Here is a 24483-nt window from a genome sequence, read left to right on the forward strand (position 1 = left end):
AAAAGGGAGACCCTTGGGTGCTGTGCCTTAGAAGGACGGAAAGATGAGGTAAAGTCAGAGATTACAGATTTAGTTAACTTCCTCATAGGGTCCAGCTAGGTATGATTCTTGGTAAAACAGTGTCCCCGAGTGAGTGAGAGCAGGAACCCATACAAATATAACATGGGAAAACAGAGTCAGAGGCATTCTGTTGCTTCCCATGAGCATGTTATTAATGTGGAACGTGTATCCTGTAGATGCAAAATTAACACACAGATTTACCCAGCAGAGTTCAAAGAATTATTTAAATTTGTGATGATTTCCCACTGATAGCTGTTGCCAGACTAGAAGTGAGGGACATAATCTGTAGAAAGTAAAGCATCATCAGGAAGTCACCCAGATGCTCTTTCCTTTGAAGAGCAGTTCTACTTATGCTCAAAACATCCTTGTCACGTGGGTCACGCATGTTTATATACCCTAAGCCTTAATAGTAAGAGCGTGCTAGGAACTTTCCCAGTGGTCCAGTGGTTGAGAATCTGCCTTCCAATGCAGGGGATGAGGGTTGGATCCCTGGTTGAGGGCCTAAGATCCTGCATGCCTTGGGACAACTAAACCTGCATGCTGCAGCTACATGCGCCACATGTAGTCGGCGCCACAAAGAGTCCGTGCACCACAGCAAAGACCCGGTGCAGCCGAAAAATGAAAGAAGAGGCTGTATTTCTGGTTAGCGCTATATTTTAGCTAATCAGTTTATACTTACATACCAATCTGATGATAGTTAATTCCAGAACATTCAGTTACTGATACAGGTTGCTTTAACCCCCAGATGTTGGTGCACAGTTAATAAGATGAGTAGGATGCTCTTCATTTTTTATAGATTTTCAAGAGAAGTAAAATCAAGCCCAAAATACCAAAGATGGCTTTTCTGGTCCATGGAATTAGGGTCCCTGTGTCTAAAACTGAGCTCATCTTTTCTCCCCAATGTTCCCTTCTCTGCTAGTTGTTTTTTGGGTATTTATTTTCTTCTAGGGACCTGATTTTTTGTTTTTTTAATCTTGTGTTTTGTTGCTGGGGTTTTTGTCCTTCCCGCCCCCATCCATACCTTCTTCCCTTTCACTGCTCACACTCAACCCAGAAATAAGAGCATTTGCTGGATCTTCCTACTTTGTATCTGGCATCTAGATTTTTGTTAGCCTTCCTGCTTCTCTGTTTCCCTGGTGGCTCAGAGGGTAAAGCGTCTGCCTGTGATGCAGGATACCTGTGTTCGATCCCTAGGTCAGGAAGATCCCCTGGAGAAGGAAATGGCAACGCACTCCAGTACTCTTGCCTGGAAAATCCCATGGACAGAGAACCCTGGTAGACTGCAGTCCATGGGATCGCAAAGAGTCAGACACGACTGAGCGACTTCGCTTCACTTTCCTGCTTCTCTGCTCTCCATTACATGATAAAAACTCTGCCAGGGCTGGTGCAGTAACACCCCTGGTTATTCCTCCACTTTATATCATCCATCTTTCAAGCCACCCCTGCAGTCCACCAGGTACCTCGTCTTAAAACAGTTCTTTCCCCTCATCACTGCCCTCTTCAGAATCCTCATGTTTCCCATTGCGAACAGTTCTTGTCTGGAATTCAAAACTCCTCACAACTGAGTTCCAGCCCCACTTACATTCTCCTATGTGATCTCCTTCAGTCTAGCAAAAAGAATGTTATGCTTTGTTTTTCCACTTCTGAGCTCTTACCATTTAAATTCTGTTCCATCCTCACATTCTAATCCCTCTAAATACCTCTTTTAACCTTTTAGCTACTTTTTTTTGGCTGTGCCACAAAGCATTTGGGATCTTAGTTCCCTGACCAGGGATTAAAACTGTGCCCTCTGCAATGGAAGCATTGAGTCTTAACCACTGGAACACCAGGGAAGTCTTCCCTTTTTCCGTTATCCGTTTCGTCACTCAGTGGTGTCCGACTCTTTGCGACCCCGTGGACTGTAGCCTACCAGGCTTCTCCATCCATGGGATTCTCCAGGCAAGAATACTGGAGTGGGTTACCCTTTCCTTCTCCAGGGGATCTTCCCGACCCAGGATCGAACTCGGGTCTCCTGCATTGGAGGCAGACGCTTTAACCCCTGAGCCACCAGGGAAGCCCCCTCCCTTTTTAGCTGTTCTTAAAACTCCCTGCCCACGTTATCTTGCCACTCCTGTGAAAAGAGTGTGCCTTACTAGAACAGTTTTACTCTTCATTATCTTGAAGCATTTTAAGGGTAGAGACCTATCATATACTTTTGATGTCTCTCATGATGTTATCACTGCCTTTTGCTTGATAAGGAGATCTGATTTCCCTGGTGGCTCAGTTGGTAAAGAGTCTGCTTGCAACCCAGGAGACGTGGGTTCAATCCCTGGGTTGGAAAGATCCCCTAATGGCAACCCACTCCTGTGTTCCTGTCTGGAGAAGTACATGGACAGAGGAGCCTGGTGGGCTACAGTCCATGGGATTGCAAAGAGTCGGATATGACTGAGTGACTAACTTTCACTTTCAAGGAGATCTAGTCTCCTTTTTGTGTGAGTTTCTTTTTTTTCTCTTTTTACCATCTTGTTACTGTTTCTTACTGGTTTGACCAAATCCTGATCAATCGCTCAGTTCAGCAGTTCCAGTGATGTGCCAAGTGCAGAGAAGCGCAGAGAGTGTCCAAGGCATTAGGTCTGAGGGGCCGGGTTGCAGAGACCCAGCAGTGGGGAAGGGTGTAGTGCAGGTTTTCGTCACTGTTTCAGAAATGCAGGGCAGGGAATGCCTGCAGATGAGGTAGAAAGGAAGGCAGAGACCAGCTGACAGAAGGACTTGCTTGCGGAGCTGCGAGCTTACGGTTTATTTCCTGGTAAAGAAGAGAGGGTGAAGGGCTTGGGCCAGGCAAGATGTGATCAGACATGAGAGGCACTAAAATGGCAGAAATAGCTTAAGCTTTGACATCAGAGCTGGGTTTGAATTCCGTCTCTTAAGCCCTGTGACCTTGAGTAAGTCACTGAGGTTCTGAGCCTCACTTTCCTCACCTGCAAAATACCTGGCAGGTGAATCTTACCTTGCAGAGTGGTTAAGAGTGTCAGAATGTGACTTTTCACGGTATTTCACATTTCTGTCCATCTCGCAAGCAGAGGCCTTGGCTGCCTTTCTTGCACGGTGACTAGTCTTAGCAGGCAGAGAGGGTGCCTCCTTCTGCAGCAGAAGACAGGCTTGCTTACTGACCACGATAGCAATATGTCTCCCTTTGGGGAAAAGGTCAGATGGGCTTACTGCCCATTATAAAAGGTTGGGGTTTTCCAAGCTTGCTCCTCAGCTGTGATGCGGAGCCTCTGTGTGCACAGCATCCATCCTAGTCCCTCCATGCTGTCCTTGTGGACTTTGAGGGGCAGCGGCCACAGATAAAAACATGCTGTTGGCTGTTTGTAAGTAATAGGGTTCTTTGTGTCCAAGTCTTCTAACAGGAGAACAGAGACTTTGCATGAGTCTTGTGTTTCTGCCAGCATCTGTGAATTTATGGCTGAGTTGCAGAGAGGGTAAAATCTCAGAGCCTTCGTAGTTCCTGATAAGCATTAGTTTATTTTAAACGCAGGGTATATATTTGATAAATGTTTTGTTTTTTTTTTCCAGTAATCATTTAAGCATTATGGAGGATGGATTAGAGGAACTTGAGACCAGTTAAAAGGTCACATAGTCCAAGATATTGAGGACATAAAATCAGGTAGTATTGGTGGGAATCAAACAGGAGAGAGAGACTTAGGAGACAGAATTGACAGGGTTGGGAGACTAACTGAATGGGAAGAAAGAGAATCAAGGATAATTCCAGAATGTGTGGTTTGGGAGACTGGCATGCTGCCATCAGTCAAGACGCCACAGGTAGAAAATGGAGTTTGTAGGATAAGGTGCCAAACGGGAGGGTGGGGACAGCTGAGCTAAAGTAAGTAGGCGGTTGGATTAGGAGTCTAGAGCTCCAGAAAGTCCTGTGGATAAGGGAGAGATTAAGAAGTTAACAAAATATAGATGGCCATTAAATCATAGGAATGGATGAGATTTCAGCTTCTATAAAAGGTTCTGAAATGTTGTGTTTGGATTGCTGGTACAGCTCAGTGGTTGATTAATGCTGATTGCCACCCCCAACCCTACTATTTCCCCATTGGTGAATAAGAACAGAGACAGCAGGCCTCCAGCAGAGCTGCGTAGATTGGAGCCACGTGTGAAAATAGACCCCCACCCTCCAGGGCTGACCTTATTTTCAGGGGATTGGGTTTGAGAAAGTTACTTTGAGAAATGAGTTTCTTTGCTGAAAGCAGGTCTGCAGTGAGTGAGACTGCAAAGAGAAAGGGCTAAAGGCCAAACCTGCGAAGGCAGATGAGGTTACTTTGGGTTGTCTGGGCTGTGTTCCTTTCATGTATCCATGACTCTTCTTTAGGAAACAAGTAAAATGGGGTGACCTACCAGATTAACTGATCTGTGATATTTCGGCTTCTTTTTCTTGATGCCTTCATGTATCTTAATGGTAGGCTTTGTGAATTAAGGCTGAAACTTTTGGATTCACGGGGCTCAATCATGGTGTCCGTCAGAGTGTTGGCTTTGAAGAATCAGGTGGTCCTGACTTTGAACCTACCACCTGTTATCATTGTGACCTGGGGCAAATGGCTTCTTTGAGTCTCAATCTCCTTATTTATAAAAATATGGCTGGTAATTGCTACATCACAGGAGTATTGAGAGGATTAGAGACAGTGTACAAGTTTATTTCTTCAACTGAAAGAGTGTTGGGCTCCATGGTTTCTAAACCCCTGTCTGGCTTGGGTTCCATTGCTTGAGAACTGGCATTTCTTTTATCATCACATCTTGATGATGTGGCATTTCTTTCTGGATGCGGTCTTTTTTCCATGTCCTTCTTCCACAATCTTGATTGGAGCTCCTCAAATGAAGTCTTTTTTAAAAAGAACCCTTCACAGTATGCCTATACTAGAGTTTAGAACTTCTGCCTTTGAGAATAGCTCATGTGTTCTTTTTTCTAATTGCAGTTTTTCCACTACTCCCAAGGGCAAGTGTATGCTGGGAATTATCCACCATTTAAGGACAGAATCAGCTGGGCTGGAGACCTTGACAAGAAAGATGCATCAATCAACATAGAAAATATGCAGTTTATACACAATGGCACCTACATCTGTGATGTCAAAAACCCTCCTGACATTGTTGTCCAGCCAGGACACATTAGACTCTATGTTGTAGAGAAAGGTACTTCCTTGAATATTTTTCAGTAGTGATACAGTCTCCTTAAGAGTTTCAGGATGTGTTTGAAAGGGGTATTTCTGCCATACAGTTATGATCCCTGTTTCCATGGACTGTGGCTCTACGAAACATCCGTGGGGGTCAGGGAACTCATTCCAACTGGAGTGCCCAATTTCTCCATTTATATACCTGCTGTCTGGAGCATATGGATCAGATTCCAGGAGTATGAATTTTTCATTGTTAGAAGTAAGACCAGATTCATTATAGTTACATGTGGTGGGTAGTGGGAAAGGAGATTAGTATTGTTTTAATATTCTGACTTCCCTGGTGGCTCAGACAGTAAAGCGTCTGCCTACAATGCAGGACACCCGGGTTCGATCCCTGGGTGGGGAAGATCCTCTGGAGAAGGCAATGGCAACCCATTCCAGTACTCTTGCCTGGAAAATCCCACGGACGGAGGAACCTGGTAGGCTACAGTCCATGGGGTCGCAAAGAGTTGGACACGACTCAGCGACTTCACACATATAATATTCTCCAGGAGAAAGCTTTAACATTGGCAGAAACAGTATAGCTATTTCTTCACCTATTTTTGGAGAATAAGCCAGGAAATTCTGGATCTCATTTTGAGACAAAGTCTGCTTTGTTGAAGAATAGATTGAGGTAAATTCACATACCCAGCTTTTCTTTGAGTTAGAGCATTGAGAGGAATTAAATATATATATATAAATGGGTTGAGTTCTGAAGCTCATTCTTTATCAGTTAATGTTCATATGTCACCAGTTAGGTATTAGGATATCATAATTTGGATAATAAAAGAGTGTGTGGTAACTGCTAAAGGAAGACACTTGTTTATTAACTTAATACAATTTCATTTCTTCTCTCTATAGCGATGTACATTAAACCTATTTTGTTGTTCTTTCTCTCTAGAGATTTTGCCCTCATTTCCAGTTTGGGTTGTGGTGGGTATAGTTACTGCCGTGGTCGTAGGTCTCACTCTGCTTATCACCATGATTCTGGCTGTCCTCTATAGAAGGAGAAACTCTAAACGGGATTACGCTGGGTAAGAAGCTCTGCTTTCGAGGGGAAAGTTGGAGGGAAGGAGTCAAAATTTGTGAAAACTTCTATATGTTGTATGGAAAAAGAATGGTGAAGAATTAGCTGCTGTTAACTTTGATGTCGGAACTGAGCTGTCTCCTTAGAAGGTGTTTTGTGTGGGCAAGCAGAGATCAATGGACTGCTGTTAAACGTGGAATATGATGCTAATATCTGTTTCAGCCTCTTAGGTTTGGTGAAGTGGACTGCTCTGTAGTCTGTGCTCTCTGAGTACCTTCCACTCTGAAATTAGTATTATTAAGCCACAGATCTCTTTCTCCAGCATGAGTTTAATTTGATCTCTTGGTAATAATCTTACAAGGCTCTTCTTTTCAATTAGGTAAATGCGATAATCATAACAATGCCTGGGGAGAGTGTGCTGGTAAATGACTCCTACCTGACGTGATGATGCAGGACCTCTCCTGTTTGTAGTTTTATAAGTAGTTTATGACTTTGATTGTTCTTGAATGCATGCCTAGACTCATCCAAGGGGGATAATAAGAGTTGAACACCAAAATTTACCAGCAGTAAAAAACAGTAGACTTTCTTTTTGTTTGTGGCTTCTCAAAGATAACACATTTGAGCAGAGGATGCGTGTCTAATTGAAGGACCGTCTCTTTCTGCCACTCCAGCTGGACAGTTAGCCCCTTATAAGCTCTGTAGAACTTGTATGGTAAGACTGAGAGTGAGGCTGGGTTTCAGCTGTGTCCCAGGTGCACGAAGGGACTGTGATCGGAGAGGGTTGCATGCCCTGCACTCCTTGGCTGGTGGATGGTAGGGGCCTCTCTCTTTGGGCTCTGCTGCTTTACTTCTTAGGAGTGCTGTGTTTTAAGGAGTTTGAGTGTTCAAATTCAGTTATCACTTGCTTGGAATGTTTCTGTTTTGCTGACTGTACTTGCTCCCTTGCATGGTGAGTAATTTGTGAAGAAATATAACCAGAACATTGATTTTCAACATGTAACTAATCCAGGTGGTGACATGCCAATCTGTAGTTCATGCTTTGGGGTTAATGAAAGCACAGAGAAGTGTGCCTTAAATCTTGCATGGCATCATGAAGCTGCTGTTCTTCTTACTTGTTTTTTTTCCTCCTGCCCTGCCGTTTCTACCTTGGTGTGCCAAGATGAGATCCTGCTCATCTTCCACTTCTTAAGAAAAGCTGACATAGACGACACACGGGGACTATAACGGGGCTGGGTCTCCTCTTCCACTCCCACTAGACACATGGTAACCAATCACACTGGCTGTTGCTGTTAATATTCCTGTGTGTGTATTCAGCCCATCTCCCTTGTTGACAACTAACCATCTCTCTCTGAGCTAACCCAACAGCTATCATGGTTTGTCCACAAATATGTCCTGTGTCTGTATCAGAAACATGTTGAGTGTACCATCCCAGTGAAATTGGGTTGTCAGGTTTTATGGTCATCTGAACATATATGTTCTTCATGTAAGATGTGTGTGTGTGTTTGTGTGTGTGTTAGGTTTTTTTTAATACTTGAATTGTATTATTACTGAGTTAGACTCTGTGTTAGAATACTCAAACCATTTTTGGTTTGGGGTGTATAGCCTCCTGGTTCAGAGAAGGCACAGTTTGCAGAATGCTTTGTATGATTTGATCTAAGTACATCATAAAGGATTTAAGCTCTGCTGAAAACACATCCCATCAAGGAATCTGTAATGAGTTACCTCTTGGCATCAATTCTCCCTGGTTTATTTATGAGATAGGCCTTGCTGTTGAAAACCCCCTGTGCCCCTGAAAAAGTTCAGCCTCTGTGATGTGGCATTCCACAGTTTCTTATCATCCATGACTTCCTGTATTTTCTTTGGTTTGGTTGCGGAATTGGTGGGGAAACAAACAGTGGGGACCCAGGGAATCGAAGGTATGAGATGACAAGACTACAAGCCTGGATCTGTATCTGTCATTTTGGAAGCGCATTCAGAAGAGTTTTCTCTTTGAGAATCACAAAAGCGAATTGCTATCAAGAAGGTATAGCTTGCTCCTTTAAACCTGTATGCCAAAGGAGGATTGATAGCAGGGGGAAAAGCCAAAGCAGCCAAAGGATAAATGTGTATTATAGCCAGAATCCCATTCAGCAGGTTTCATTGCTGTAAACTGGGGCAAAGTGGTCATCCCACCTTGGTTTCTGTACCTCCCCAGAGTAGCAGTTAGTGAACTTGGAAGAATTAGTGTCAGGGATAAAAATTAGTTTCAAGAAATGTGATTATTTTGATACTCATTGTTTTGTTGAGTTTTGTTTTTATATATCTGCTACTTCATCTTGTCATCACTTGCATTTCTATATTTTATGTTTCCATTATAATTTTTTTTTTTTTTACATTTGTTCTCCAAATTGCCAACTCATCAGCTGCAATACATCAGAGAATGTGTCACCAGCTAAGCAGGTTTCACGGAAGTCTCCCTCCGACACAGAGGGTCTAGTAAAGAGCCTGCCTTCTGGATCTCACCAGGTAACAGCTGATTGCGGTTCTGTCCACTGTACCATGCTCTGCAGTTCGGTGCTGTGTCGTGTTCTGGGATGCGGAAAAGAATAATACTAAGCTGTGAGAGAGTGAAACAGCAAGAGAAGCAGAGAAGAGTGTAGGGGTTGGTTTAGGAGGAACACAAGAAAGTATGTGGAAAAGAATCTGACTTGAGTAAAGGTTTCCACCAAACCACGACTAACAGATTGGCTCAAGCAAAATTAGGAGATGACTGTCAGATGTAAACACATCTTCCCTAATTGCTCAAACAATTAAAGCTAGTGAACTAGATTCTATACTGAGGTGGTGTACCTTAAGCCATAGAATTCACAGGAGTAAGTTGATTTTGGTATTGATAATAAAACAGAAAAGTTATTTTGTATGAATTCTTTAGAAGAAATAGAAAGTAAGCAGTTACTTGAATAATTAGTAGGCTTGATGAACAAGGAAAATCTGGTTTCTGCTTTTTGTAGAAAGTACAGAGAAGAAATAACTTTTATTTGGAACTTAGCATGGAATCTAGCATTGTGGTTAATATTGTGTTTTGTCCATGCTGATATAACTATAATTGTGGCATGGCAGAAATTCCAGAGCTTAGTACTGATTCTGTTCTTCTGGGATAGAACGTGTTAGAAGGAATGTGGCCACTTATAGCTTTGCTCTGAGGAGGAGAGATTAGGCGTGCAGTGGGGTGGGTGGATTTAAGAGGAAGTCAAGAAAAGGATAACCGTGTTTTGTGGAAGAATTACCTCACAGTCAGTCTACAGCTGTCATATGTGGTGAGGACACTGAGGCGCTGTGATGTTAAACTATTAAAAGCACAGAGCAGTTAGCAACAGAACTGGGGCCCGAACCTTAGATGTCTAGGCAGCATGTATTCTTTCACAGCATCAGGACCTTACTTATTCCTAGTCTGTCTGTTCATCTCTCTCATTCTTTTCATCTGTGTGTCTTTCTGTCTCTCTCTGTTTACATAGTATGCGTCAGATACCTAATCCACTAATTTGGATTGTGAATAGGAGTAAGGTTGTGAATAAAGATATTAAAGTTACAGGTAGACATTATACCTAAAGAAGCCCTGGAAACTTTTTCTTCTGCCCTTGAAATGCTGTAGAAGTTGTTCTCCTATTGAAAACAAACTGGGGGTAGGGGGAAGAAAGAATGAATTCTCTACACTGGAAAGTAGGTTGTTCAGTCCCATGATTCCTGAGAGAAGGGAATGAAGGGCAGCCCTGTGATCGTCCCGGCTTACTCCTCAAGGCATTTTCCAGACTGCAGTACTGAGGGGAAACAGAAACGACTCCGTTGTCTCACTGAGTCAGAGTTTGGGGAGGCCAGGGTGGCTAGGATTTATGAGGCACCGTACCGGAGAAGAAGAACCAGTATAGAGGGAGGAAGCGTCGGGATCTGGAGTGGGTCCCCTTGAGCCTTTGCTAAGCACAGCTTTGTGGGTGCAGGTGAAACATTCTGTGGCCAGAGGAAGAGCTGCCTGAAAAGCAGTAGGTTGTCCAGTGCCCTGAAACTAACCCAGAAGAGTTTGTCTTCTCAAAAGCCAGAATGCAGAGAACTCATTATCTACACGGTATTGGCTGGAGTTCTCAGAATGGTCACACCTCTGTTAGATAAGTTGCATCCAACTCTGTGATGCCATGGACTGTAGCCCACTAGGCTCCTCTGTCCATGGGATTTCCAAGGCAAGAATACTGGAATAGGGGGAAAAAAAATACCGGAGTGGGTTGTCACTTCCTTCTCCAGGGAACCTTCCCGACCCAGGGATTGAACCCATGTCTCTTGCATTGGCAGCAGATTCTTTACCACTGAGCCATCAGGGTAATGGGACTAAATTAGCACCTTGGTAGCAGGGCTAAATCAGCACCAGATTATGGATGCTATGGACCCACCATAAAAAGGAAGCATTTAAGGAATCAAACTAATCTAAAAGTAATCTAGGTGCATGCCAGCACAAAATCCAGTCTTTACAATAATATAGCAAAATCCAAGAATCTAAAGAACTATATATATATATATATATATAAAGTATATGTACAAAAACATATATGTGTGTATGTGTCTGTGTGTATATAGCTGAATCACTTTGCTGTACACTTGAAACTAACACAGTATTGTAAATTAACTATGCTTCAAGTTTTTAAAAAGAGAAACACCAAAAAACAAAATCCAACACCTGCCATCGAAAAATTCACAATGTCTGACTGGCTGTGTGTGTGTGCTACATCCCTTCAGTCGTGTCCGACTCTTTGCAACCCTACAGACTATAGCCCACCAGGCTCCTCTGTCCATGGGATTCTCTAGGCAGGAATATTGGAGTGGATTTAGATGACCTCCTCCAGGGGATCTTCCCAATCCAGGGATCAAACCTGCATCTCTTATGTCTCCTGCATTGGCAGGTGGGTTCTTTGCCACTGGCACCACCTGGGAAGCCTATCCCAATACAAAAGTTTTTGATGTTAAAAAAAATTAAGTTAAAAATTCATGTCTGACATCAGTCAAAAATTAGCAAGCATACAAAGAAAGAGGAATATAAAACATATAGTCAAGAAAAAAGTCAGCCAATGGAAGCAAACTCAGAAGTGACATAGGTGATAGAATTCATAGATAAGGACCTTAAATATTATAAATCTTAAAAATAAACTTAAGGTTGTAAGGGAAACTTTAACATAATATGGAGAGAAATAGAAATATAAAAAAGACCAAAATGGAAGAAACTTCTAGAAATGAAAAAAACATTGGATAGCAAAAATGACAGATTAGACGCTATGGAAGAAAAACTCAGTAACCTTGAAGAAGCAATTGAAACTAACCAAAACACAGCATGGAAGAAAAGCTGGGAGGCGTGGACAGAGCTACAGTGTTAAGCAAGCTGACTGGAGGCCGAGAAGGAAAGGAAGTAAAAGCACACTTACGACACAGCAGCCAGGCACTGTCCGTTCTTGCAGCTGTTTAAGCTTTCCATTTACTCTCTTGTTTTTGGTTGCGCTGGGTCTTCGTTGCTGCGCGCTGGCTTTCTCTAACTGTGGCTGTTTTAAGCAGGGGCTGCTCTGTGTTGTGATGCCTGGGGTGCTTATTTGGTGGCTTCTCTTGTTGCAGAGCACAGGCTGCAGCGCGCATGGACTTCAGTGTCGGCAGCATGTGGGCTCAGGAGTTGGGCTCGGTTGCTCTGTGCCATGTGGAATCTGCCCTGACCAGGGCTCGAACTCGTGTTCTCTACATTGGCAGGGGGATTTTTATCCACTGTACCACCAGGGAAGTTTCTCTTTCTGCCATTTTTTCCCTGATATTTATCTTCATATTTCCGAGCAACTTTATTACTGAATTTAGCCCCTCCCCGCAAGCCCTCTTCCCAGCATACGCTTTCAGGTGCACACACGGCCGCATGCTTCTTCCCAGTATGGATATGTGGTTAGGTGTTATTTTTCACTGTTGCATATACCTGTTTTTGTCACTGTTGTACTGCATACATTTGGTTTTTTGTACAGTTTTTTTTTTTTTTTGTCATAGAGCTCATCTTTACTCTGGTTTTTATTTGGTTAGCTTTCTACGTGCTTATCTGTTCATGCACTCCATCTCCAAACTCCAGGCAAAAACTCTGAGCACATTCAGACAGGTCAGATACTCTGCTGCTTTCACTTTATTCATGGAGACATGCCTGTTGAAGTCTTCTGACTTTGTTGTGCTTCAGGCTGGTGCATAGGAGTCATCCTGGGCCTCCCCTCCCAAGAAATTTTCTTTCTCTCACTTCTGTTGGACCTCAGATCCTTACCTTTTTACTTTATTCCCATAGTGTGGTAGAACATATCCTCCATAACTTTAAAGGATGCACAGCAGATACGAATGTTCAGGCTTTGTATGGTAAACAGAATAAAGACCTCCAAAAGATGTCCACATCCTAATCCCTGGAACCTGCGGGATACATTACATTACACGTCAAGATCCTTAACCTTACAGATCTTGAGATGGGGAGATTTTCCTGGATTATCCATTTGGGCCAAATGTCATCAGAAGGGTCCTTATCAGAGCGAAGCAGAAGGGTCCAAGCCAGAGATTTGAAGACTATTCTGCTGGCTTTGAAGATGAAGGAAGGGGTCACAAGCCATGGAATGCAAGCAGCTCCTGTAAACTGGGGAAAGCAAGGAAGCAGATTCTCCCTTGAGCCCCCAGGAGGAATGCATCTTTACTGATGCCTTGATTCACCCCAGTGAAACCCATCTCAAACTTTGGACCTCCAAAACTGTAAAGTAATATGTTTGTCTTCAGCAGGTCTGAAATTTTTTTATTCTCCACCCCCAAGCTTGAGTGAGAATCTGGTTGGGTAGGATTCCAGATTGGAAATCATTTTCCTTCAGCATTTTGAGGCACTGCTGATTTTTCTAGCTTCCAACGCCAAGAAGTTGATACTATCCTGATGCCTCCTCCTTTGTGTAGGGCCAGTTTTATTCTCCTTCTCTTAGAGTCTTTTTTTATCCCTTGTGTTCTAAAATTTTATGAAATTGTGGTATTCTTTCATACGTTATACTGGCTACTCAGGGGCTCTTTCAATCTGGAAGCGATGTCCTTCAGTTAGGGTATTGTCTTCCATTATTCTCTGGAAAATTTCCTCTTCCATTTTCCTATTTTCTGTTTTGGAAATTCCTGTTTAGAATTGGATCATTTCCTAGAGCAGTTCTTTCTTATTTTTTCTGTTTTGCAGTTTTCTTCTAGAAAATTTCTACAACTTTATCTTCCAACTTTTATTAAATATTTACTTTCTGTTATCTTCCTCTTAATTTTCAAGAACTATCACTTATTCTCAGACTCTACCAGCCTGCTCTTGTTTTCATGGACACACTGTCTTATCTCTGTATCATCTTTTCTTGTTTTATGTAATTTCTTAAAAAATGTTTTCTTCTGTTATTGCTTCTTTTGAATTCCGTTTTCTCTCTGATAATTTTTGTCTTCATGTTAGAAGCTTTCCTCAAATGCCCAATAATCGGTGGTTGTCTGTTCATAGCGAAAGCACTCAGTAAGTGGACTTAAAAATGAAAGTGTTAGTCGCTCAGTCATGTCCGACTCTTTTTGAGACCATAGACTGTAGCCCGCCAGGCTCCTCTGTCCATGGGATTCTCCAGGCAAGAATACTGGAGTGGGTTGCCGTTTCTTGCCTGCCCTGTTTTCAGCGTCAAGACCCCACCCTGCTGTGCCTGCTGTCCCTGAGTCAGAGCCAGGCTCAGCTCTCCTGTGAGTAAGCTCCCAGGGTTCTGCCCAGTCCTGACTCTGTGGCATTTTCTGGAGGTTAGTGGGAAGCAGTTCATGCACAGTGTCAGTGTTTGCAGTCAGACCTCAGGTCAGTTTTGAGAGGAGAGCCTCAGTGTCCCCCGCAGTTTGATCCCTAGGTTATTTTCTTTGTGCTCAGTACAGGTCCCTGAAGGCCTCTTCTGTCTCATTGTTGGTGTGCAGTCACCCAGGCCTGTCTGACTCTTTGCGACCCCATGGACTCCAGCACATCAGGCCTCCCTGTCCATCACCATACCCCAGAGTTTGCCCAAATTCATGTTCATTGCACTGGTGATGCTGTCCAGCCATCTCATCATCTGGTGCCCTCTTCTCCTTCTGCCCTCAGCCTTTCCCAGCATCAGGGACTTTTCCAATGAGTCATCTGTGTGCATCAGATGACCAAAATACTGGAGCTTCAGCTTCAGCATCAGTCCTTCAAGTGAATATTCAGGGTTGATCTCCCTTAAGATTGACTGGTTTGATCTTCTTGCTGTCCAAGGAACTTTCAGGAGTCTTCTCCAGCACCACAGTTTGAAGGCATCAATTCTTTGGTGTTCTGCCTTTTTTATGGTCCAGCTCTCACAACCATGCATGACCACTGGGAAGACCCATAGCCTCGACTATACAGACCTTTGTCAACAGAGTAATGTCTCTGCTTTTCAACACACTGTCTAGGTTTGTTACCACTTTCCTGCCAAGAAGCAATCATTTTCTGATTTCATGGCTGCAGTCAGCATCTGCAGTGATTTTGGAGCCCGAGAAGAGGAAATCTGTCACTACTTCCATATGCCATGCAGTAATGGGGCCGGATGCAATGATCTTAGTGTTTTTAATATTTAGTCTTCAACCGGCTCTTTCAGAGCTCTCCTCCTTCACCCTCATCAAGAGGCTCTCTAGTTCCTCTTCCGTTTCTGCCATTAGAGTGGTGTCATCCACATATCTGAGGTTATTGATGTTTCTCCCGCCTATCTTGATTCTGGCTTGTAACTCACCCAGCCTGGCATTTCTCATGATGTGCTCAGTGTTTAGATTAAACAGGGTGGCAGCAGACAGCCCTGTCGGACTCCCTTCTCAATCTTGAACGTTCATCAGTTGTTCCATACAGGGTTCTAACTGTTCCTTCTTGACCTACATGCAGGTTTCTCAGGAGACACATAAGATCGTCTGGTACTCCCATCTCTCTGAGAGCTTTCCACAGTTTGTCATGATCCACACAGTCAAAGGCTTTAGCATAGTTGATGAAACAGAGATAGATGTTTTCTGAAATTCCCTTGCTTTCTCTATAATCCAGTGAATGTTAGCAATTTGATCTCTAGTTTCTCTTCCTTTTCTAAACCCAGCCTAGACATCTGGAAGTTCTTCGTTTGCATAATGCTGAACATGTTGCAAATCAGGGTTTCTGTTAAGTGACATTACCTGGAGTAGCCTTTGTCTTACTTGGTTATTTTTAATCAAGTCATAATGTATCTTTTATTTTACAGTTGTACAACTTGTTAAAGGTATTTTCTGCCTTAACCTGATTCTGGAACTTATAAAGCCTTTGCCAGTCAACATGAGACTTGGAACTGTGATTTCCTAGCAGATTTATCTTCCAACTTCTCTTTTTTTTTTAGGTTTTCATTCAGTGGTCACCTTAAAACAAGGGCTGCTATCCTGGGGTTAAAACATTTGCTTCAAATCCTCCACAGAATTCCTAAGCACCAGAGGGCCTTAGGTGGTGCTGGTGTGCGCCTGCTCACCACCACATGCACCCTCAGTGTCTGCGGCAGAAATACCTCTGTCTGAGCACCAGAGGACTCTATGGAAGTTGTTCTCACCAGAATCCTTTTGGTACTCTATCTTCCACTTGTTCAGACTGAAGCAGAAAAGCTTTCTGTTTGGAGAAAACTGGCTTGTCCTAATATGTTCATCTTATTAGCGAATTTATGAGATTAAATACTTTTTATAAATTGAGCATAACCAAACGTAGCAGTTGTTTTGACAACCTGATCTTTCCATTGTGTGTATCACTTCCACACACATCTAAGCACTCAGCATATATGCAGTGTTAGCTGAATGTGGGAAACACAGGGATGATTATCACCTGGTCCCTGCCCTACAGAACCTCAGAGGCTCCTGGGTTGTTGGGATCATCTTCAAGCTTTTCCATGATATGGAGAATTTTTTTGTGTGTACATCCTAACAAACAACCTTGAGGAAATCTTCATATTTATTAGATAGACATCTTAGTGTATTAAGGGTTAGTCATGTGTTACAAACTAATATTGATTCTTGGGTCCAGCTAATGGTGTAAGCTTGCAGGGAATTATTTAACTTCAGCATTTGTTCCCTTAATCTTTGAAATAATGGGTCAGGGCAAGTTGATGTCTAAACACCTTCTTATTAAATGATGAGTTAGGGCAAGTTGACGTCTAAAGACCTTCTCATTTTTCCTTTGCTAATTATAAAGGTTCATGGTACACTGTGGGCTTCCCGGGTAGCTCAGACAGTAGAGAATCCACCTGCAATACAGGACACGTTGGTTCACTCCCTGGGTCAGGAACGTCCCTTGAGAAGGGACTGGCTACCCACTCCAGTGTTCTTGCCTGGGGAATTACATGGACAGAGGAGCCTGGGAGGCTTCAGTCCATGGGGTTGCAAAGAGTCAGACACGACTGAGCGACACACACACAAGCCAACACGGTATACGGTGCCTTATAAGGACAGGTTTAGACAGTCACTGCCCACGTACTGCAGTCAGATGTGTGAAATGGACACGTGGCAGGAATATTTGCAAACTATCCCTTAGTACTTTCTTCCAATGGTTCTGTCAAGACATGTTCCTTGATCGGCAAAACTTTCCATTTTCTACCTGCAGGCATCATCTGAGTCTAATAGCATTAGTCATTACTATTTGAGTGAATAAATAACTGCATGTTATTTTATCAAAAGAGAAACAATACTAGTGCTCCAGGAAGGAAATTTACAAAAGATGGAAACATAATAGCCAGGCAGGGCACCAATTGTGCTGTATTACTCATCTGTCTTTGGCCACTATTTTTGTTACAATTGGAAGATTAGTAACAGAAGACCTGATTTAAAATACCTTTAACAGTAAGAGATTTGTTAACTCACAAGAGGCCCCAAAGCAGGGGGCCTGTGTGTTCATTAGTTTGGTCCAGTGGTGTCCTTAAGACTCCAGTTCTCTCCGTCTCATTCTTTCATCCTCTGGGCTGCTTCCCTCAACCTCAGAATGACTGCCATGCTTTGAGGCAGCTCATGAAAAAAGGCACCTGCAGGAAGAGCTGAATCTCCTCCCAGGTGGTTTTTATTATGGAGGAAAGTTACCAGAAGCCCCCCAGCAAACTTCTCCTACTTCCCTTGGCCAGAGTGGGTCGCATGCTGATGCCTGTTGCCAGTCTTGTGCAGGGGGCAGCAGTCATAACCGACTTTGCCCCTGGGGGCAGGAGAGGTGAAAGTGAAAGTCACCCAGTCCTGTCTGACTCTTTGCGACCCAAAGGACTATACAGTCCATGGAATTCTCCAGACAAGAATACTGGAGTGGGTAGCCTTTCCCTTTTCCAGGGGATCTTCCCAACCCAGGGATTGAACCCAGAGATTGAACCTAGGGCTGCCGCATTGCAGGCAGATTCTTTACCAGCTGAGGCACAAGGGAAGCCCCAGGGGCAGGAGAGGGTGGAGTCAAATTACCTGAGTGAAGGGAGTGATTAGGGCTCTTGAACTTTCCCTGGTGGTCCAGTAGTAAGAAACTGCTTTCCAATACAAGGGACACAGGTTCAACCCCCGGTCTGAGAAGATCCCATATACCACAGAGTAACTAAGCCCTTATGCCATGACTACTGAGCCTGTGCCCTGGAGCCCACCAGCCGCAACCACGAGAACCCACGCACCTGGAGAAGCCACCACAGAGAATCCCACTCACCGCAACTATCAGTCAGCCCTGCTCACTGCAGCTAGAAGAAGCCTACTCGTGGCAACGAAGACTCAGCACAGCCATAAATAAAGTTGGTTTCCAAATTAATTTACAAAAAAAGGGCAAGGGGGACTCTACCGCAAACAAAGTGGGGAGTTGGGTTGCGAATGGTGTCAGGTAGGTGCCACTTAAGAGTCTGGAGTGTCTCTCTTTGTAAAGCTTAGTTTTGAATGACGTTGATTTCAGGTAATCTCTGTGTGTGTATCTTTGGGACAATTGGTTTTCTAGATCCTTTTCTGGAAGCAGTTAATGCTTTGTATACAAAAGGCAAGTGGGAATTCCCTAGCAGTCCAGTGGTTAGGATTTCAAGCTTCTACTGCAGAGGACACAGGTTTGATCTCTGGTTGGGGAACTAAGATCCTGCATACCACATGGCACAGCCAAAAAAACAGGAAGCAAGTATTTTTGGAGGACAGTGAGTGGAAAAGTTACGTTTTTGTCAGGTTCAGTCTGTAGATGTGTAAGGTCTCCAGAAGCACAGCACGTGTATTGTCTCATGCAGTTCTCACGGCGGTCCTATGAGGTAAGTTTCTTCTCTATCCCTATTTTACTTGTGAAGAAACCAAGGCTGAGCTAGGTTTAGTCACTTGCTCAAGGTCAGTAGTTACTGCCAGAGCTGGCGTTAGACCCAGATCCATGTGGCTCTTAAGACATATACTTATTCTGTCCTGCCTGTGTCCAGCTCTTTTCAACTGTGTTTTGATAATTAGTTTCATTTATGTCAAAGAATGTGACACACACTGTTTCACATCTGTGTTTGGTGATGTGAAATAAATACTGAAAATGTGTTTTGTGAACAGTCAGTGAGCGTCTGGTTAAAGCAAATCTTGATATCTGTTTCCGGGTGTCAAGGGTGATTCGTCTAATGCCCGAAGGACCAGATTCAGACTCTAAAGGGCTGCGGAGGCTATGGAGAGTGTAATTCAGGACATAATAGCTTCTAAGAAATTAATATGTGTTCAGAGATAGGTCTCCTTGCTCTTCCATAACCCTTTCTTCCTGGAGTTTCTCCCGACTCCGTCGCCACTGTGTTTTTATATTAGAGTAAATTTCATGTAGGTAGTGTCCAGGGATAATTTCATTTCTGACTGGAACTAAAAGAATAAACCTAGGTCAAGCAATTAGTTTTTTGAAACATTTTTAATAGAATTATTTGTATAATAAATAGTTGAGGAAAATATATATGTATGGAGTGATCTTTCACTTGGTTGGTGTAATTCTTTGTGGCAGCACCAAAAAAAAAAATAAGAATGAGGAAAGGTGAGTGTCGGGATGTATAGTACAGTAAAAACCGCTTGGCTAGCAGGTGTCATTGCTGATACTGTTTTAACTCTTAAACACCCCAGTGAATGTTTCAGCGATATAGCAGGTACATTTCCAAGTTCTTGGTTCACTGGCCCCTCCTGAAGTCCTCAATGGTCTTAGCCAAAGAAGACTGTTGACTTCTTGTCAAAGTCCTGAGGCGTGTTCCACAGAGACTCAGGGTACCATCAGCTTCCAAATCTTCCTCATACCAGACTTTAGAGAGCATTTCAAAATTGAGCAGCATTCACTGACAGATTCCCAACCCCCAGTTCTGGTGAGAATTCCTCTAGATTCATTATTTCATCCACCTTTCATCCAGCACATACAGTCTGCCAGGGGCTGTCCTAGGTATTTAACAAAGCCACTGGCTGAAGAGCTTCTAAGGGGGAAAGAGTGAGGACGTTAGGAAGCAATTTGGAGAAACTAACCCATCAGTAGGAAGGGGCTCTTTTATCCTTCAGTGTTTTCTCAGTTACTTTTGAAAAACTGTTGTGTTCTCGTGCCGTGAAAGACAATACTGTCTCACATGAAAGACCTTCCTAGTTTCTTAGTATTTACTGACTGATTCAGAGGTTATTTTCCTTTGTTGCTTTCTCTGTTCTCTCTCTTTCCCACTCACACAGTGTATCGGTTACCTATTGCTATGTAATAAACCACCTTAAATAATGACTTGAACAACATTTGTTTGTTTAACTTTTTATTTTTTAGAATGACATTTAACTTGCAGTTTTCTGAGATGAATATAGAAGGTTTCCGTTTGATTCAGTGTTAACAGCATGATCTGTTGCATTACCCATGACACCCATGAAAAGTGTCACACACTGACAAAACACAAAGTGACTTTGCTTGATTTATTTGATTGGTAACATTGGTGTACTTTTAAGTATATTTGTATAACAGTATGTTCGTGATTAATGTATTTAATGATTAATATATTTTGAATGCTGTCAGACATTGCTTGAGTTTTACTTGTAGATATCATCTAACTCTTACAACAGTCTTAAGAGGTATAATACTATTGCTCGGGCCATGTTCGGAGAAGGTGATGGCACCCCACTCCAGTACTCTTGCCTGGAAAATCCCATGGGCGGAGGAGCCTGGTGGGCTGCAGTCCATGGGGTCGCAAAGAGTTGGACACGACTGAAGAGTCTTAGCAGCAGCAGCAGCAGCAAGGCCATGTTAGAGATGAAGACGCTAATGCTTGGGGGGTTAAAAATATGCCTGGTGTGGAGCCGCACAGCTAGTGCTCACCAGGGCTGCTGCCATGCTCAGGAAGTTCAGCCTGCAGATCTGCTGGAGTTCACATGGGTCTAGCCCTCGGGTGTTAGTTTGTAGCTCTTCTTTCAGGCACACCATTGCATAGCTCAGTTTATCCCTTCTCTGGAAGTTGGAGTGCCTGAACTCCACAGGATCCCATGTTACGCAGTAAAGGATGCTGGTTGTAGGACTCCTAGATGGGAGTAAGGATGTTTATTTTATTCAGTTTTTTCTTATAAAGTAGACTTTATTTCTTAGAGCAGTGTTAAGTCTACAGAAAAATCTAGCAGAAAGTAAAGAGGTCCTATGTACTCCTTCCTCTCCAAAGTTTCCCTGATTGTTAACAACTTAGATTGTTATGGTACATTTCTGACAGTTGATGAATTAATATAGAGAACTTTATAGTTAACTTAAGTCCATGGTTTGTATTAAGGCTCACTCTTTGTGTTGTGCATTTTTCTGGGTCTCGCCAAATGCATATGTCGTGTATCGACCATTCTAGATTCATATAGAAGTTTCAAGAGTGTTTATTTTAAGCCACATGCTTTTGGCTACTGATCTTATGACTTCAAAATTGAAAACTTAAGCACAGTAGTAGACTATTCAGGGAGAGATTCCCTGGATTGGGACAGTTGCCTTTGGGTTATATTAAACTTTTTACCCCTAAAGAAGGCTGTTTTGTGGTAGTTGTTGCTGTTTACAGTTTTAGAATCTCTGGGTTGGAAGGGACTCTTAAGGGTTGTGAAATACAGCCAACTATCTGATACTTGAACCCTTGGTCCTCCCAAGAGTCAGGACTCACTCTACCCGAGACAGCCTTGCCTTGCTGTCCTGGTGGGACCCTGCCAGCCCTCTGCCTTACTGCTGAGGGTGAGGGGAAGGCCTCTTCTAGTCCAGCTAGGGTTTTTCCTTGTAAGTCTGTAGATGTGGCTTTGGGGTTATTTTAAATTTTAAAACAGGAAAAATGTTTACCTGATCTTAGATATCAAGCAATGTTTTTATTGGTTATAGTTAGACTAAAGAGTCATACTATAAGTAGGTATGTGGAAGAATATAGAAAGTTTTTTTTAAGTACCTACTTGTATCAAATGATCAGTTCAAATTGATGGTATTTTTGAGTGGCACTGCATATGTTGATTTCTTGTGTCATTCTCACAGTCATGATTTCAGTGGGTCTTGGGTTGGCAGAAGTGCTTGTCTCCGTCCTTGAGACTCGGATCCCAGTTACAAGAGTTGAATTCTGTGACAGGTATTTAAGGGTGACTCTTAAGAAGGAATATTATCTTGTTACAGATAATTTAAAACAGATACAAAAGCAGACAGAATAGCATAACAGATCTCTGTGTACCGTCTTGAACAGCTTCCAAGTATACCCAGTCTTGTTTTAAAGTCCGTCCTGGACATACTGTTCCTAGGAAGGAACATATGTTCCTGAAGACATTCAAAGGGGGGACTCTGCTCTGAAACCCTAACGATATCACTTTAATCATCGCTTCTGTCCCTGCAGCTCACAAGGCCACCAGTTTTTCCATACCGCTAATTCTGCTTCTCTTCTCCAGGGCCCAGTCATATATGCGCAGCTAGACCACTCTGGCGGACACCACAGTGACCGGATTAACAAGTCAGAGTCTGTGGTGTATGCAGACATTCGGAAAAATTGAGAAGACCGCGATTATATCCTCAGCAATAAACAAATCCAAACTGGACTCTTGTGCAGAAAATGTAGCCCACATGTATGTGTGGCCTTGGAAACCGGAACGAGGAGAAGCACATGTTTAGTCATAGAGGGAGAAAAAGATGTGTATAAAGGATGTGTATAAATGTTCTATTTAATCTTCCTGATGCAAGGAGCCAGTGTTGCATGAGGAAGAGACGGTGTGATTCTATGTATATATAAATCGTCTTGCTGTTTTTGTACTTCCCTTCAGGGTCATTTACAGTTGAGAAAATTCAGATACATTCCTATCACCGTCATTTAGATGTGGTTTGCCTTAATGGGGAAAGTAGCAGATCTTTTAGTACTCTGTTAGACATGGCCTTTTAATATAAGGGCTTAACCCACCTTTATGTGTATTGTAGTTGGAGAGTGGAGATGCTGTGATGGAAGCATGTTCAGGATGGCCTTTGGCCCAGGGTATATCGCCTATGTGGCAGTTGTTTTTAGAGAGCATCCATTTGCTATGCCACTTGGAGACCATGTGATTTTTGTTGCTATTTTTCTCTCTAAAATACAGGGCAGTTTTCTGCTTTCAGTGTTGTGTAGACTATAAAGTTACACCCTGTAGCATATCATCTCAGTCTGTGGATTCGTCATAGCAAAATTAGCAAAGGATCAATGCCAGAAGTCACTTCTGTCCAGGCACTTTTAGACGCATACCGTGATCGATGTGTAACTGAAACAGGGCCAGGGATGGCTTGAGGGGCGCTGTACTCTTTGGAGAGCAGAAGGCATGGTGCGTTCTGTGCTGAAGTCCTTTCTGCTTGTAACGAGTCCACACATAGCTGAAGGAGCAGAATTTCATGTCCTTCTAAGTAGGCAGAAATGGAATCATTAGCTTGCCAGTCTCTAGTATGGCAGAGCTCTCTTTAGAGAATCTTTGTAAAGCTTCAGTCATACTTCCAGCAGCCTGGCTCCTATAATAATAGCTTCAAGGCCTTTGAGGTTAAAGACTGTTAGATTTGTAAAGAATTTTTTTCATTTAAAATTGAAAATACTGATGATATAGTCCCAGAACGCATTGGGGTAAGTGGGTGTGACAGGTAATGTTAGTTTTCATCTCATTTAGTTTGAGGTCCCCTAAGAGCTGTTTCCTGTTTTCTTCCTGTCTGTTCTCTTTGTGAGAGACTTTGAAGGCCAAGTTCTAAGGAAATAATAATTTAGACTTAAAGATGTCTAGGAGGTGGTTACACAGAGAAAAAGTGTATGAGCTACAAACAAACTCTGCCCCATATGTGCAGTCTTTTATTTTCTGAGAGACTGCATTAATCCCACAGTGCTCCAGCTCATGGTCTGTTGATATGTATGTCAGCAGGACTGGGTTTTATCATCACACGTGCCTGCCGTCTCTGAGCCTGGTGGGTCTGGTCTGTGTTGCACGTGGGAGGAAGATCTTTCGGCTGTGCTGCGTATCCCTCCTTTGTGCCCACAGGCCCCGTGCGGAAGAGGGATGAAGAACACTCGCCCTGAGCAGTTCTGCAAAGTGACCAGCTTTGCCTTCTACCCTGGGGCTTCTCTGCCTTCACGGTGAAAATTCCAGAACCTTTAGGAGACCTTTTTGTGTAAGGGGGAGCAGGGGCAGCAGGGGGAGGGATGCGGGTATTCAGATGTCAGCATTCTTCAGCCTGCCAGGATGAGGACACTCTTGGTGAGCCCTCCCACTGTGAGAATTGTACAGCCATCCAAGATTTCAAGGAAGAAGAAAATACGTTGTGGAGAGACCAAGTGTATGCATTGATGTGTTTAATTTTCTTATGTCAGGAAGCATAACAGGAGGCTTCCTGTGTGCTGTTTTGGATCTGTCAGGAATTCTCTGTTCCTTATTAATTCCTGAATACTCAGGAATTAAGAGGAGAGGCAAGCCTCTCCTGGGGGCTGAGGAATCCAGGCATTTCCTTCGTTAGTTTTTCTATATCGTGATAAGTACCCTCTTCCTTTTTATGAACTATATGGTAAAAGTGACTATTTACAACTCTCTCTCTTTCATGTGGATGACCTCATGTTTCCTTGATAACTTGTAAGTTTTGATTTTATCTCTGCCGAAAGTAGCTATCTTGTAAGACAGTATAAATACCTACACAATGTTGAATAAAACGCCTTTGCTCCATCAGAGTTTTGGTCCCGTGTCTTGCTCTCTCTCTCTCCCCACTCTCTCTCTTCTTCAGGC

The 24483-nt window shown here is 43.1% G+C and overlaps 1 protein-coding gene across 3 annotated transcripts in view; it reads left to right on the forward strand.

The window, feature by feature from the left end:
- Positions 1–24426, forward strand: part of MPZL1 (myelin protein zero like 1) — a 71966-nt gene extending 47540 nt beyond the window's left edge. For 2 of the 3 annotated variants that reach the window (XM_055401773.2, XM_055401774.2), the window contains 4 exons: positions 5016–5229; positions 6151–6283; positions 8679–8781; positions 22159–24426. In XM_055401773.2, coding sequence (XP_055257748.2) covers positions 5016–5229; positions 6151–6283; positions 8679–8781; positions 22159–22260 — 552 coding nt within the window. In that variant the 3' untranslated portion in view covers positions 22261–24426. The remainder of the gene's footprint in view (positions 1–5015; positions 5230–6150; positions 6284–8678; positions 8782–22158) is intronic. The other variant, XM_088835999.1, reaches the window with a different exon arrangement.
- The last annotated feature ends 57 nt before the right edge of the window (positions 24427–24483 follow it).

Source organism: Moschus berezovskii, chromosome 4 (assembly GCF_049115385.1).
Source record: "Moschus berezovskii isolate FMDL1 chromosome 4, NW_MosBer_1.0, whole genome shotgun sequence".
In the NCBI taxonomy this organism is placed as follows: Eukaryota; Metazoa; Chordata; class Mammalia; order Artiodactyla; family Moschidae; genus Moschus; species Moschus berezovskii.